Consider the following 13539-nt stretch of genomic DNA (forward strand, 5'->3'; position numbering starts at 1 on the left):
GAAAATACTAGTACGTATATTTAATAGTTACCTTTATTATTATTTTCTATTCAATATTCTTATCAGAATATATAATTTTGATTTCAGCTTTCGTGAGTTAAATTGAACGTATAATTGTAACCGGTTTCGAGTTTAAGTTTATGATTGCTTTTTTTTTTGTACCTACAAGATTTCTTCTAATTGATCCATTACCGAATTTTGGTAGGTTTATTGTATAGGATATTTAATGATAAATTTGCTAAAACTATTGACGAATTTCCTTCCAAAATTATGTATGCTTTACCCAAGTAAATGTTTGGTCATTCATGCAAATGAGCGTTATTCAACCTAACTCATGGAGTCTGGTATGATTTATTTGTATACGGAGTTAAATTAATCAACTGAACAGAGATTCCAAAAAACTACAATGTAAAAAAAAATATTGTTGTTCAATATTAATACCTAATTCACTTTTCTAATATATATTTTTTATTATAATACATACTATTTTGGTTTATGAATTTGTTTATTTTTGAGACATTTAAATTGAATTTATACTTTTACTAGGTATACAAATGTACAATTATCCGATAATTGAATTTTCAATTAAATATTCAATCGAATTGGGTTTAAAACCTCAACAATATATTATAATATATAAACTATTTCATTTAAACATAAACTTAATTTAAATAAATTATAGAAATTTGAAGAAACTTGCTGGTCGTAAAGAATGAATTATTCTGTTTATCTTGTTATCAAAATATTTAAAACATAATACACAAAAACAGTCAACCATACAATTTATATCCTTATATTAATTATTAATAACCTAAACTATAATAAGACAAACCCGACGAGAAATGCTTCAGTCATTTACTATTTATGCGGTGGATCGTCGACTAAAGTTAATACGAAATTCACAACAGAAAGTGTAATTGCATTTCGTTGTATTAAGAGAAATTTTACTATATAACTGTAACTGATAGCTTTCTTCGCAGAAATTATAACAGTATTATAATTTAAGTTAAAAATGTATCATTCATTGTCGTCGCATATAATATTTTCAACTTCAAGATTATTGTAATTTTCGTAATAATAATACTGCAAACATTGTATAGATTAACTGATATACAAATAAATATTGAATAGCTGCACACAGAATAATGCAAATCAACAAAATATTCATAGGTTTGTTATCTGTAAATATAATTATTAATAAACTAAAGTGATTTTGGTAAGTGATAATACGATTATAATACGTAGTTTAAAATTGTAAATCATAAGCAGTCAACCAAATATAATATGATTCACCAAACATCCAGTGGGAATACAAAATTTCATTTTTTTTTTTTTTGAATGCGAATTCACTTTTTATTGATAGTTGTTCTTTGGCTAAATTTCTAAAGAATTTGATATACCCACTTCAACACATTTCGAACAAGTAGTTTTTACGAGTAGGTACATACGTAATAAAAAAAACACAAATATATCTGTATACATATATTAAATATTGAATTGTTTCTACCATAACAGGATGAAGGACACATGTTAAGTATACTTGTAAATTTCAAACAGAATTTGAGCTAATTAATAATATTGACTAGTGCATGTGAATTGTGAATGAAAATAACTATCGAATCGCTATAATGTACATATTATATGGATGATTTGTACCTTACAGCTGTTATATAAAAATTAAAAGAGAAATAAAAAATATATTTTGAAAAACGTATACAGTAATTATATTGAAAATCTACCTAAAAGAATTTTATCTATAACTTTAAAATTGTAAACAAATTGGCTGTCATTATATCAACATATCAATATATATATATATACAATTATAGATACACATTACATCAGTTAAGATAATTTAGACAATATAATATACTTACCATACCTATCTGAAATAGTATTGTAAGTCACTATAGGTACATTATAATTCTTGTAATATTTAAAATTATTAATTTATACGTTGAAAATCTTTCATTAAATACAGTAGCAGTCATCTTTATCTCTCAATATTCAAGCTTTTATACTGTGAACACAATAATATTATAATGTCGATAGTAATTAAATTACTCAAAAATGTGATATAATTAAAATACACGAGTATTTTTTTAATTTAATATTATTTTGAAGCAATAATTAATATCGAAATATAAATTATAATTATAACAATAAATATAAGTACAAAGTACTTATTATCCGTACTGAAATTCAAATGTTTTGAGTTTTGATTGACGAATAATCAATTAAATGATAATTCACATCATGTTCGTGCATATAATATAATTTTGAATTGATATCATATTTATAGAAGACAAATTTTTATGATAGTCAAAAGTCAACAGGTTGAATGTCAAAATAAATAAAAAAAAAAATCGGAGCAATTCGTTTGAAAATTGATCGTAGATAGAATAGTATGACAGAGCACACTTTTTCCATGAATCGTTTTTGTCTTTCTTATTCTTCTGTTCGACACGTGTAACCAATGACTGAAATCGCATTCATACAGTATATTATGTATAAAAAAAAAACTCTTGACGATGAACGAGAGACAAAAAAAAACGGTTTGAAAGTCGAGTAGTTCAAACGCGAAAAAAAAATATACATTCTCGATATACAACATGACAGACAAATAATAGTTATAACGACAATAAAATGAAACAGTCAACTTTAACCTCGTAAACATGTAATATTATAATATATACATCTACACGTTTAATATGTATACTGTTCAGGGTTTTGGGGTGCATTATAATATTGCGTATCTAAATATATTTTACTTTCATGGAAAATCGTTTTAACGCGTAAAACGTTATGCGTATATTATGCCGAGCAGAAAAAAAAACATCTGACAATGAAACATTTGTAATGATTATAATAAGAATATTATACAAAGTGATTCATTTTATGAATGTATGTAACAAAAAAATGTATGTTACAAAAATTAAACTTTAATCCAGTAGTTAATTATTTATTCATCATTATTATTCATGGAAATATATTTAATTAGAAACATTATTACCTATAATATCATACACAGATTAATATTTCTCCGATTTCACGTATTCGGAAATGAAGTGGGGTTGATTATTTTATGAATACGTCTTATATATAATACTTATATGTATATATTATTATTATAACATGTATGGCCCAATACAAAATAATTACACGGAGGAGTCGTTGTCAGTAACAACCTTTTGCTTTCGAACTTAGTTTTTCTTTTTAATCGCAGTAAATATATTGCGATGATTTTCAATTTTCACCCACACGCAAGAACCACCTGCAGTTTTTCATTTTACGAATAAATTTATCGGACAATGCAATTTTCGCATTCCATGATAAATGGTTTATAACTTACAGGGGGTCTGCACACCCAAAATAGTGAAACAATAAATATAAAATAAAAATAAAAAAAAATGATGATAGTATTGAGAAAAATTGAAATAATTACGAATAAAAATGCAATAAATTAATCGAAATACATAAAGAGCGATACACATGCCACGGACACTGTGTAGAACTGTAGACTGTAGAGTTATACTATTTATGTTATAGATGTGAAGGTCGTATATTCGTAAGTATCTATTGCAAATTTTTCGTACACTTGACAATATTATGACGAAAAATATTGTCTGTTATTAATTCTTAATTTTTTTTGATTTTAATTTTAATTTTATAAAATCATTTAAACGGTAATACAACAAAAATTAAATAAGTAATATAAATATTTTGAAAATGTAATTGACTAAAGAAAATTGTAATATAAAGTGAGTAGTAATTGTAGAAAGTTTCAAGTAGGTAGTTTAAGTTTGTATGATTGAATATTTTTGAATTATAACTGAAATGTGTAAGTTTTGAGCAAGACTTGAAAATGTTATAGATACTTAAAAAAAAATTGTAAATTTTTATTATTTAGCGGAATATATTAGAACAGATGCTAGTTTTACAAATTATGATGTTTTGAAAATACAACAATAATTATAATTAATATCAATCCATCAATATTTTATAAAATATAGAATATTAATAAAATATAAAATTTTAAGTATAATAAATACTACTGTAATTTAGTTATCGTAGATCCAATTTTTCATACATTTCATATTTTTGGAAGACCATCTTATCCATGGTGTATACGCTGTTTCTAATTAGGATTCATTCGTTCAAATTTTAGTTTTGGTGTATCAACATTTCAAAATTTTCAAAATCGTTTGTTTAATAATGAACATTAAAAAAAAAAAATGGTCTAAAGTATATGTGAAGTTAAAATTTTGAAAAAAAGAATTTTATAAAATGTATGTTAAATGTAAAAAAAAAAATCGGGCGAGCATTCTTGAATACGTCATGGTGAATTTTATATGTTACACTAAACATACACGACAACCGTATGTGGCCTACACTGACAGACCATTAAAAACTCATACCCAACGGTATGGTGTGTTTGTGACTTTGTGAGCTTGTGCGTGTGCACCACACCATATCCGGTGCCACAAGTACGGCGTTGCCGTTTTGTACGCGTTCCCGAAAACTCGACGATCACTAAATATAAGCTAATATGACGGTTAGCGGCGAAGACTATTATAAATAATGCAATGTACGACCAGCTGGTCACACGATTCGCTCGATCTGTAGTACTTAAAGTATGGTAGTTATATTATAACGATTATTCAGTGATTTTGAGTTCGTAATATTGTATATTACATCGTTTAATATTTTGACCTCAACGAGTGATCGCCGCTGTTCCAACACACTGCGACCGAACACCGCTCGAAAACTACTCCCGATGGGTAGTACCTAATTTTGGGTTATTAATAAAGTTATACAGCCCGTACAGGTACGATGAATACCGAATCTTCGCATCTTTTTAATTATTTTTTTTTTTTTTACTCACATGACGGGTGTTTTCAAAATAATAGTTACGTTTTTTCTTATGAATAATAGCAAATTGTACCGATTTTTGTAAAGTTTAATGATTTGGCATCGCGCCGTGTTCTCTTTCGTGTTCAAAAGGCTAATAAATGAAAACACTTGAACAGGCTGTGATCGGATGCAGTGACAATAACTAACGAAACTAAATACTCTTATGTAAATATATGAACGACAGAAACAAAGCTAAAATATTATATACTAATAACAATTTATAGTACAACACAAGAGTCAACACTTACCTATGCGACTTGAAAACTTGTCGACCAGCTGATAATCAATTAAGAACAAAATAAACTTAAAAAACACTTTAAATCTGCGAAAAGTTATTTTTAAGTATATTAAGCAACTTTTAATTACCTGTAACGATAGCTAGTATAAAATAATGTTAATATTATATCAAGTCTTTATCTAAAAACCTTATAGTGCTCTACAGGTCATCGCAAAAACCGTCATTATTCGGTCACAAAAATTAAAAAATATATACACATTAATTTAAATCAATGTGTGTTATAGAAGATAATTCAAGTGAAAAAAACGCGACGTACTGCTTGATATTTTCGCAGGTGCACGGATAATCATAATATCGTTTATGTTTTTAAAATTATGATTAAAATAAAAAAAAAAATGTTATCAACGAGGTTAGTAAAGTAACGTTATTATATAATTCATTGGTTGCTAGGGGCAACTTAGGTATTGTAAAGCGAAATCGGTCGGGTAACGTAATTATATTGTGCAAAGGTTGCTAAAGGAAACCTACATACTTTACGTTATAATTTAAAGTTACAACATTAATCTCATATATGTGATTGTTTGGTAGCTGTGGCAACTGTAACGGTTAGGAAAAAAAAATCTAGTATTCTCGTATTTTGCCTAAAAAAAAAATCGATAAAAGTTCTAATCATTGAACAACTTATTCCAACGGACAAAATAGGAGTATATACACTGTTTTGAATAATATTTTTATGCAAACCAAACATAATATATATATATATCAAAACATCCATCATATTGTTTCCTCTCTCGACGCCTGAGTCGATGGTAGCTTATACACTAAGAATAAACTATTCACTTCAAAATTATAATATGCATTAAACGATAATATTTTGGAATAATAATTGATAAAATACACGTAATGATGTGCACATATTTTTAAAATTGTCGTCAAAAATTATTTATTTATTTTTTTAATTTAATACTTAAAAGTCTCCAAAAAAACATTTGTAAAGTAAGTTTTGTAATTATAAATTTTAGTACATAGAGGTAAATCAATATTAAATGTTCTAGGCAAAAAAAATAAAATAGACTTTAAAATGTACTAAATTAATTTTTGTACCTATGTATAATATAGGTACTCGTTTGATGTGATTGACAACGTTGTTGGTATATCATTTGTTTATAAAAATAATGTATATTGCTTTTTTAATTCCAAAGATGAATGAAGGAACGTGACAAAGGAAATAGGTTGCATAACAAAATATCTACACAGATGTTGATTTACTTTTAATTAGGGAATTTTTTTATTTTTATTCATGATTTATACAAATTCATAAAAGTTTGTACTATACAAAAAAAAAAAAAAAATACAATACAATACAATAATAATAGATAAATTAAATTAAATCAAATTGATTAGGAGGAACTTGTTAGTCTGTTTGAAAATAATACTGACAATATATTTTGAACAACTTAATATGAAGTGGAAATCATACGTTCGATAAAATATAATCGGTTTAAGTACATATAAAAATACAACCTATTCAATTTTATACAATTATTTTTTTTCTCTTAACATTTTAATTTTCGTAAAAATACATAATATACATTATTTCAAAATGCGACACTAATATGGAAGCCTTTAGTGCAATAATAATAATCATCATAATAAAAGTCAATGCTAAGATGAAATATTAAAAAAAAAAAAAAAAAAAAAACATTTACACATTTTTGTGCTTTGAAAAAAATAAAAATAAATTAAAACAGACTTTAGAAGAAGTGGAAAATAAAAGTCCAGAAGTGTATACAAAAATTGAGAATACAGCACATTACGATGCAGTCCTGAAAAAAAAAACAAACCATATTAATAATTCATTCAATTCATATAGCTTTCTATTTCACCGTATTTGTTTAAAAACTTTACTAAACTACTCTAGTAAAATATTATGCAATTGAAAATAGTTTTCAAGTTTGTATAGTATAATATGTATAGAACAAAAAAATCTTTATGATATTTTCACACAAATAGGAGTTTCTATAGCGTTCCTTCGATGCTATTTCGCCGAGAGGCATACTATTAACTCATAGTTATAGTTAATACTAACTGATTAACTTAAATTTGATAAAGATAATATAATAAATATCTAAATTATTTTACCATATTTTATATTTTTTGGGCGAAATCAATGTAGTGTAAATAGTCGAAATAATAAATGTATCGAAGGATTGTTAACTTCAATGGTACAGATTAATTGTTCGAAATCGATATTTGTAGATCACATCGAATAGATGTTTTAAAATTAAAATGTCATTGTACACATCGTTTTTAATTGTTTTATGGTCAAGCATCATTTTTTTGACAGGAAAAAAACAGTACAAGAACTCATAATAATATTGTTAATTTGAAATGAGTTTGTCCATTAGAGAGGCGTTTTATTTCTGTGCGTAATTATGATTTGATCCGACAGAGCGGAAAAAAAGCCCAAACGTACTTGAGGGTTTTGTAGTGTTCTTTTTCCACGCTGTTGTCTGGTGGTTCGCGTTCGAATGACAATAATGTGAGCGCTGTAAGTGATAAACAAAAACAAAAATAATAAGAACAAAATTAAAAACGGCAATTCCTATGATTAAAAAAGAAAAAAGAAAAAACGAGCAAGCAAACAAACTAAATTAACCTTTCTCGTTGAGCACTGGCGTGGTGAGGAGGAACAAGACAAGATTGGCGTTCTTCTCGTACGGGCAAGCCGCCTGTTTCCACGTAATGAACTCCGTCACCTGCTTGGCCAGTTGCCAAAATTTTTCAAAATTTATGTGGCCGTTGTCGAGCCTGGAAATAAAATCGTAATTCGTTTTGAGCATATTATCATATAATATCGTATTCAGCAATTGCAAAAAGTGTTTAATCGATAAACGTAGGCCAACGTATTAATACTGCCAATTGTTTCCTCGGTTCAGCACTGAAGGCATAAACCTCTACATATTTTATATTATTAAACATAATCATGGTTTTATGAATAATAAAAAATATAATTATTTCGTTTAATTTGCATAGCGTGTAGTCGAAACGGAACAATTGATAATTACTACATTTTAAATGCTAAGCGGAATGACAAAACTATCTTTAATACTCTGCAAAGTAAGGGTGGTCAATCTACGACCAGCTCAAATAACAATAATAATATTTTTATTTTTTTGTATTCGCTTCAAATAATATAATGTAATACTATTGGTTCTTAATATGCATAATACATAATGTTGTATACTATCCAAGGGATTAAAATGCATTTATAAAGTGGCCCGCAAGATTATTTGGATTAACCAACCCTGCTGTAAAGGATAGTAAAATTTACACACTTAACATATTGGCGGGTTGAATTTATACAGTGAATACATTACAAAAATATAGACGTAATAATTATATAGATTTTAAACAATTGAAAACAGATGAAAAAATTACTTCAAAGAACGGAAATACATTGAAATGTAGTATCTATTAACAGTAAACATTGTTTAATACCTAACTGAAGACTAGATCTGGCTATGCAATGAACTTAAATTAGTGAAACAATATATTATTACGTCTAGTAAATTAGTTATATTAAAAGATTATAAAAAGATTATAGAATGTATATTAACTACAAATAACATAATAAAATTTGAACCATAATAATAACGAAATGTTATTTTTAAATTTAAAATGTTGTTTTACATTTTATGCGTCTTTAACATTTAACCAATAACAAAAGTTCTGAATATTATTTTTTACTATTATTTACAGTATAAACGTTAAAGTTTTTAAAAACATAAATTTAAATTAAATGAATTTTGTTATCTCTCAACTTATTTTGTTGATTTATATCAATTCAAAAATTCCGAATAATAAGGAAATGAGATAAAGTATATAATATATTTTGTTTCTTTAAGGTCATAAAAATATCAAACTAGACTATAGGTAAATATAACTCCCTACATTTGGCAAATATAAATATATAGTTTGATATCTGATTTTCATAATATATAATATATATATATATATATATGTATACACGAATACGTATATAAAAAAACGACAAATATATAACCCTAACTACAAATCATAATATTTCCATTTAATTAATGTCATTTGTTTTTATAATAGTAAATATACATTATATAAATATAATTATTATTAATAATTATATAATTTAATTTAATGTCCAAAAAAGAATATGCTTAAAAATGCAATATAAAATGCGCTAAAAATGAAAATACAGTGTAAATATTTTATAAAAAAAAAAGATAAATTAGATGATTGTTTAACTATACTGATATACAATCTAATCATACAAATATCTTAAGTATTCACAACTGCCATGCGCGGTGGTTTAGTGCACCTAATTACTTAATAACCTTATTTTATTACAAATTTTACATTTTTTTTTAAAACAAATTTCACTGAATATAATAACACAACCAGTATCAAATGTTTAAAAATAAATCAAATAATGCGTAATACAAAGAAAGATTAAAAATAATCTAAAATAAAAATTATGAAAAATGAAAAACAAATACAAAATAAATGTTTAATAATTGAATTTATTGATATCTAATTCAAACTGTGTGCTTAGAAAGCTATATTTTTCAACAGGCTAAAGACAAAGTATTTTCTACACATTCATAGCTTTACTTAATATAATTTAAATTATAATCACCTATTGCGGCATCCTTCGTTTAGGAAGTAAATGTCTTTGACGAGCAACGAAAAGAACGGTATGACAACCCTCTGACGCTGATCGGTGGCACCGGCACTCCTCCACAGAGCTGCCTTGAGTGTCGATCGGTAGCTACTGAAATTGGACGACGGGTCCATGTATTGTTCCAGTATGGTAAACTTAGCGGACTGTTGCACCTTATGCCACTACAAATGATAAAACAAAAACAATGAACGGACCCCGAGCTCGTGTAATTGCAACACCAATAAAAAACGTAATATCAATCGTTAGTATTACCGTCTTTTTGAGCCTGCTTATCGGCGACATGTTTAGCCCTGCGATGATGGCCATAAGTGAATTGAAGTTTCCAACGTTGAAACACTCCCGGGCTGTTTCAATCCAGAACTCGATGGTTTTTACACGCTGCTTTTTTTTGGAATGCTGAAACATGAAAGCCGTGAAGCGAATATGTCAACGATAATAATAATAATAATAATAAGAATAATAATAATTGATTTTAATGATAAAACAATTATTATGTAGCCAAAAACGAGGGAGCTTACCTTGCATATTTCAGATGCTACTAAATAGCTGAGCCGGTTGAACCAGTGGACATACGACTCGAGATTTTTGGTCTTTTTCATGTCTTTGAACGAAGAATCGATGTGTGGACTGTCCTTGGCGAACGCCTGCACGAATTCTTCAGGTCCGATGAACGAAAGCCTTTCGAGCTCAACGAGAGTGAGCTGTTGGCCAAGCAACGACGCGCTGGAACACACCTCCATCGTGTCTGTCTGTAATCACATTTCGAAAAATAACCATTAATAATCAAAAAAATACATTATGAAACAAAAGTTCGCGCAAATCGAGTAGTGTTAAATCAAGCAATGTAGGTACTTAACAGCAAGTTCCAGGGTTGGAAATACAGTAAAAAAGGTAGTCAAATGATAAAAAAGTTAGTATTTTAGAAGGGGTTGAGATTAAGAGTATAGACCGTCAAGACAATGATTCTTTGATTTTGTAATTTACATAGCGGGGCGTAATTTTATATTTATATTATTATCATTATCACCGTAACCCTGTTGTCTATTTTGCAAGTCTGATATGCTTCAAAATTGATATTATTATATAGATATGAGTTGGATGTTGGGGTCGTTAATTTTTCATTGCAGCGCCTGCGCGTGACATGAGAATCCCGACAGTGTAATGATCACCTGCAATTGTGTATAGCGGATTTTTGGGCTTTTATAAAAAGCGCTTTTCGCACTAGCCCCGCCGGCAATCAACGATCGGCTGCGAATCGATCAGACAGGAGCAGATATAGAGAAAGAAAAAGAAGGAACGAGTAGAATTTAGAGATAGATGAGAGTATATATATATATATGTATAGAAAGAGAGAGAGGTATATAACAAGAAGAGAGAAGAGAGAAGAGTTTTTAGTTCACGGACGACATCCCATAATACATCACCGTCAAACTTTTGTGCGTATAGTGGGACACGCATCACACACTATTATAGATGAACACGTTCAACGTGCATATACGCGAGTTTACGACCGCGGACGAAAATAAAACGAAAAAGAGAAAAATGAATAATGCCCAATCGGTCGCCGAGTACGCTATTTATATTGCGTTTTTCTTTTACTATTTTTTTCTCGCCCTCCGCGTCGAGATTTATATTTTCGACGATATTATTTCCGTCCTCTTTACACCCGTCTCTCCCACGCAAACGTCGCCGATCGCGAGTGCGATTTTTTATTTGCTAACTTTTTTTTGCATCGAACCAAACCAAACTCACGGAGAGAACCAAACGCGAAATCCATATTTAAAACCAAGATATATACATATAAATATATGTATATGTATGTATGCGTCTACTATACAGCATAGCTGTAGATAACCGTCGTATAGAAACCGTAAAATTGAACGCATGCATTTACATACATGTTAAAAGTAAAAATAATGTATCGCGATAATTAATAAATTATAGAAACCAAATATACCTACAAGAAAATAATGTGTAGTCGATATTAAAAATACTCCTCGTCAATCGGTCTGTGTACGACTGTAATGAAAACGATATCTATATCGCGTATTCTATTGTTTAGCTGTTGAAAAAAAACATATTAGATAGCTTTATAAGAGATATTCGAAAATCGATGGAGTCTACTACTGAGTACGTATATAATATGAACACAGTATATTCGCTTTGATTAAGAATAATCGCGTAAATGTGCACGGATATCGGTCCGCCGGGACTCACGAATATGATAAGGATTATCGTATACACGTCGAAAATATTTTTTTTACATTGCGAGGATACGGTTATAGAAAAATTTCGATACGTATTATTATCATATATATACGGAGATAATAATATAGTCTTACGAGAAACGTCAGTGATAAATAATATTTTAAATTGTCACGGGAGACGTTATATGAATACGGTTGGTGTACTTAAAAGTTCAAGAAAATGTTATACGTTTTCTCATTTCAGAGTTCCTGAAGTAATGTATAATATATAATACATGTATAATTTCGCGTTTGATATAAAAGGTCATGTAGGTATACATTTCCCAAGGGCGAAGGGCCCATATTATAAAAAATATAAAATGATGCATGTGAACTGCTAAGCCGGTCACCAAAATTTGCTGTATTAAAGTGACACGCGTCAATTATTATCCATATACGTCGTTATGCATATATGTAGGTATGTATATTATATAATACGAGTAATTGTTGAAAATCGATAAAAAACGAGTCAATTATAATGTTAAGCTATTTATGACATTGTCGACACTATAAGATCACGAACTGTTGTGAATATATTGCAATTCAGAAAGACGTGTTGACGTGTTGGTATACGCCTCGTATGCATTTTCTAAAAAAATCACCAACGACTATTATATCAGCAGAACTCTTTTATTGGTGACTCGCAGCTTTTACGTTAAATATATATATATATATTATTTGAGTCATATGAGTTCTAGCAAAGACATTTATTTTTAGCAATATAATTCGCTCCCCAGGCGAATTGTCGAATTAAAAATTAGGTCAAAATAAAATAAATACCACGAAAAAATAAAGTCAGTCTCTCACTACAAACCAATTATATCCACGATAACACTGACTTACTTCAGAGTTTTTCATTCCAACGTTTGTACCACTATTATAACTATGTTATGCGGTAGCGGTATCTTTTATAATAATTATTTTTTTGTTTCGTGATATTTCAATAGTAAACCTACGATAACACGGCGCCTTGGATATGCAATTTAGCTACACTAAAGTTGTTTTTTTCGATACAAAGCGAATGACTGATCACTAGACTACATAACATTTTATGTCGTGTATGTGTTATAGACTAGGGTGCTACTAGAAATTCTACCACCAAACTTCCAATCAAAGCCTTGAGCAGTCCAAGTTTGTTAACAATCGACCAAAGTAACTTCTAACGTCGTTCAATCATCGTCAAAAACTATGTTTACTCTAATCAAAGTCATCACTATTATAGTATTTTATATATTACAAATAAAAAGGATATCGAATTGTATTATACGACAAGAGATATAAAATATAGCACCAAATATGGATAATAAGCAATTACGTAGGATGGTTTAAAAATAAAGAATATAATTTGTTATTTATTCAAAACATATTCTGATAATTCACTAGGTAGTATGGATTTTTAATGGAACACGCTTTTGTAACTA

General features: G+C 28.3%; 1 protein-coding gene across 1 annotated transcript in view; it reads right to left on the reverse strand.

Annotated features, from left to right (window-relative positions):
- Window positions 1-6416: 6416 nt before the first annotated feature.
- The window catches only part of LOC114124687 (uncharacterized), a 176482-nt gene continuing 169359 nt past the window's right edge, over window positions 6417-13539 (reverse strand). Inside the window, exons 7-12 of the mRNA XM_050198755.1 lie at window positions 10391-10621; window positions 10125-10268; window positions 9828-10033; window positions 7812-7963; window positions 7629-7701; window positions 6417-6978 (exon numbers count right to left, since the gene is read on the reverse strand). Of these exons, the coding sequence (XP_050054712.1) occupies window positions 6966-6978; window positions 7629-7701; window positions 7812-7963; window positions 9828-10033; window positions 10125-10268; window positions 10391-10621 (819 nt within the window). The 3' untranslated portion in view covers window positions 6417-6965. The remainder of the gene's footprint in view (window positions 6979-7628; window positions 7702-7811; window positions 7964-9827; window positions 10034-10124; window positions 10269-10390; window positions 10622-13539) is intronic.

Source organism: Aphis gossypii, chromosome 1, assembly GCF_020184175.1.
Source record: "Aphis gossypii isolate Hap1 chromosome 1, ASM2018417v2, whole genome shotgun sequence".
Classification (NCBI taxonomy): domain Eukaryota; kingdom Metazoa; phylum Arthropoda; class Insecta; order Hemiptera; family Aphididae; genus Aphis; species Aphis gossypii.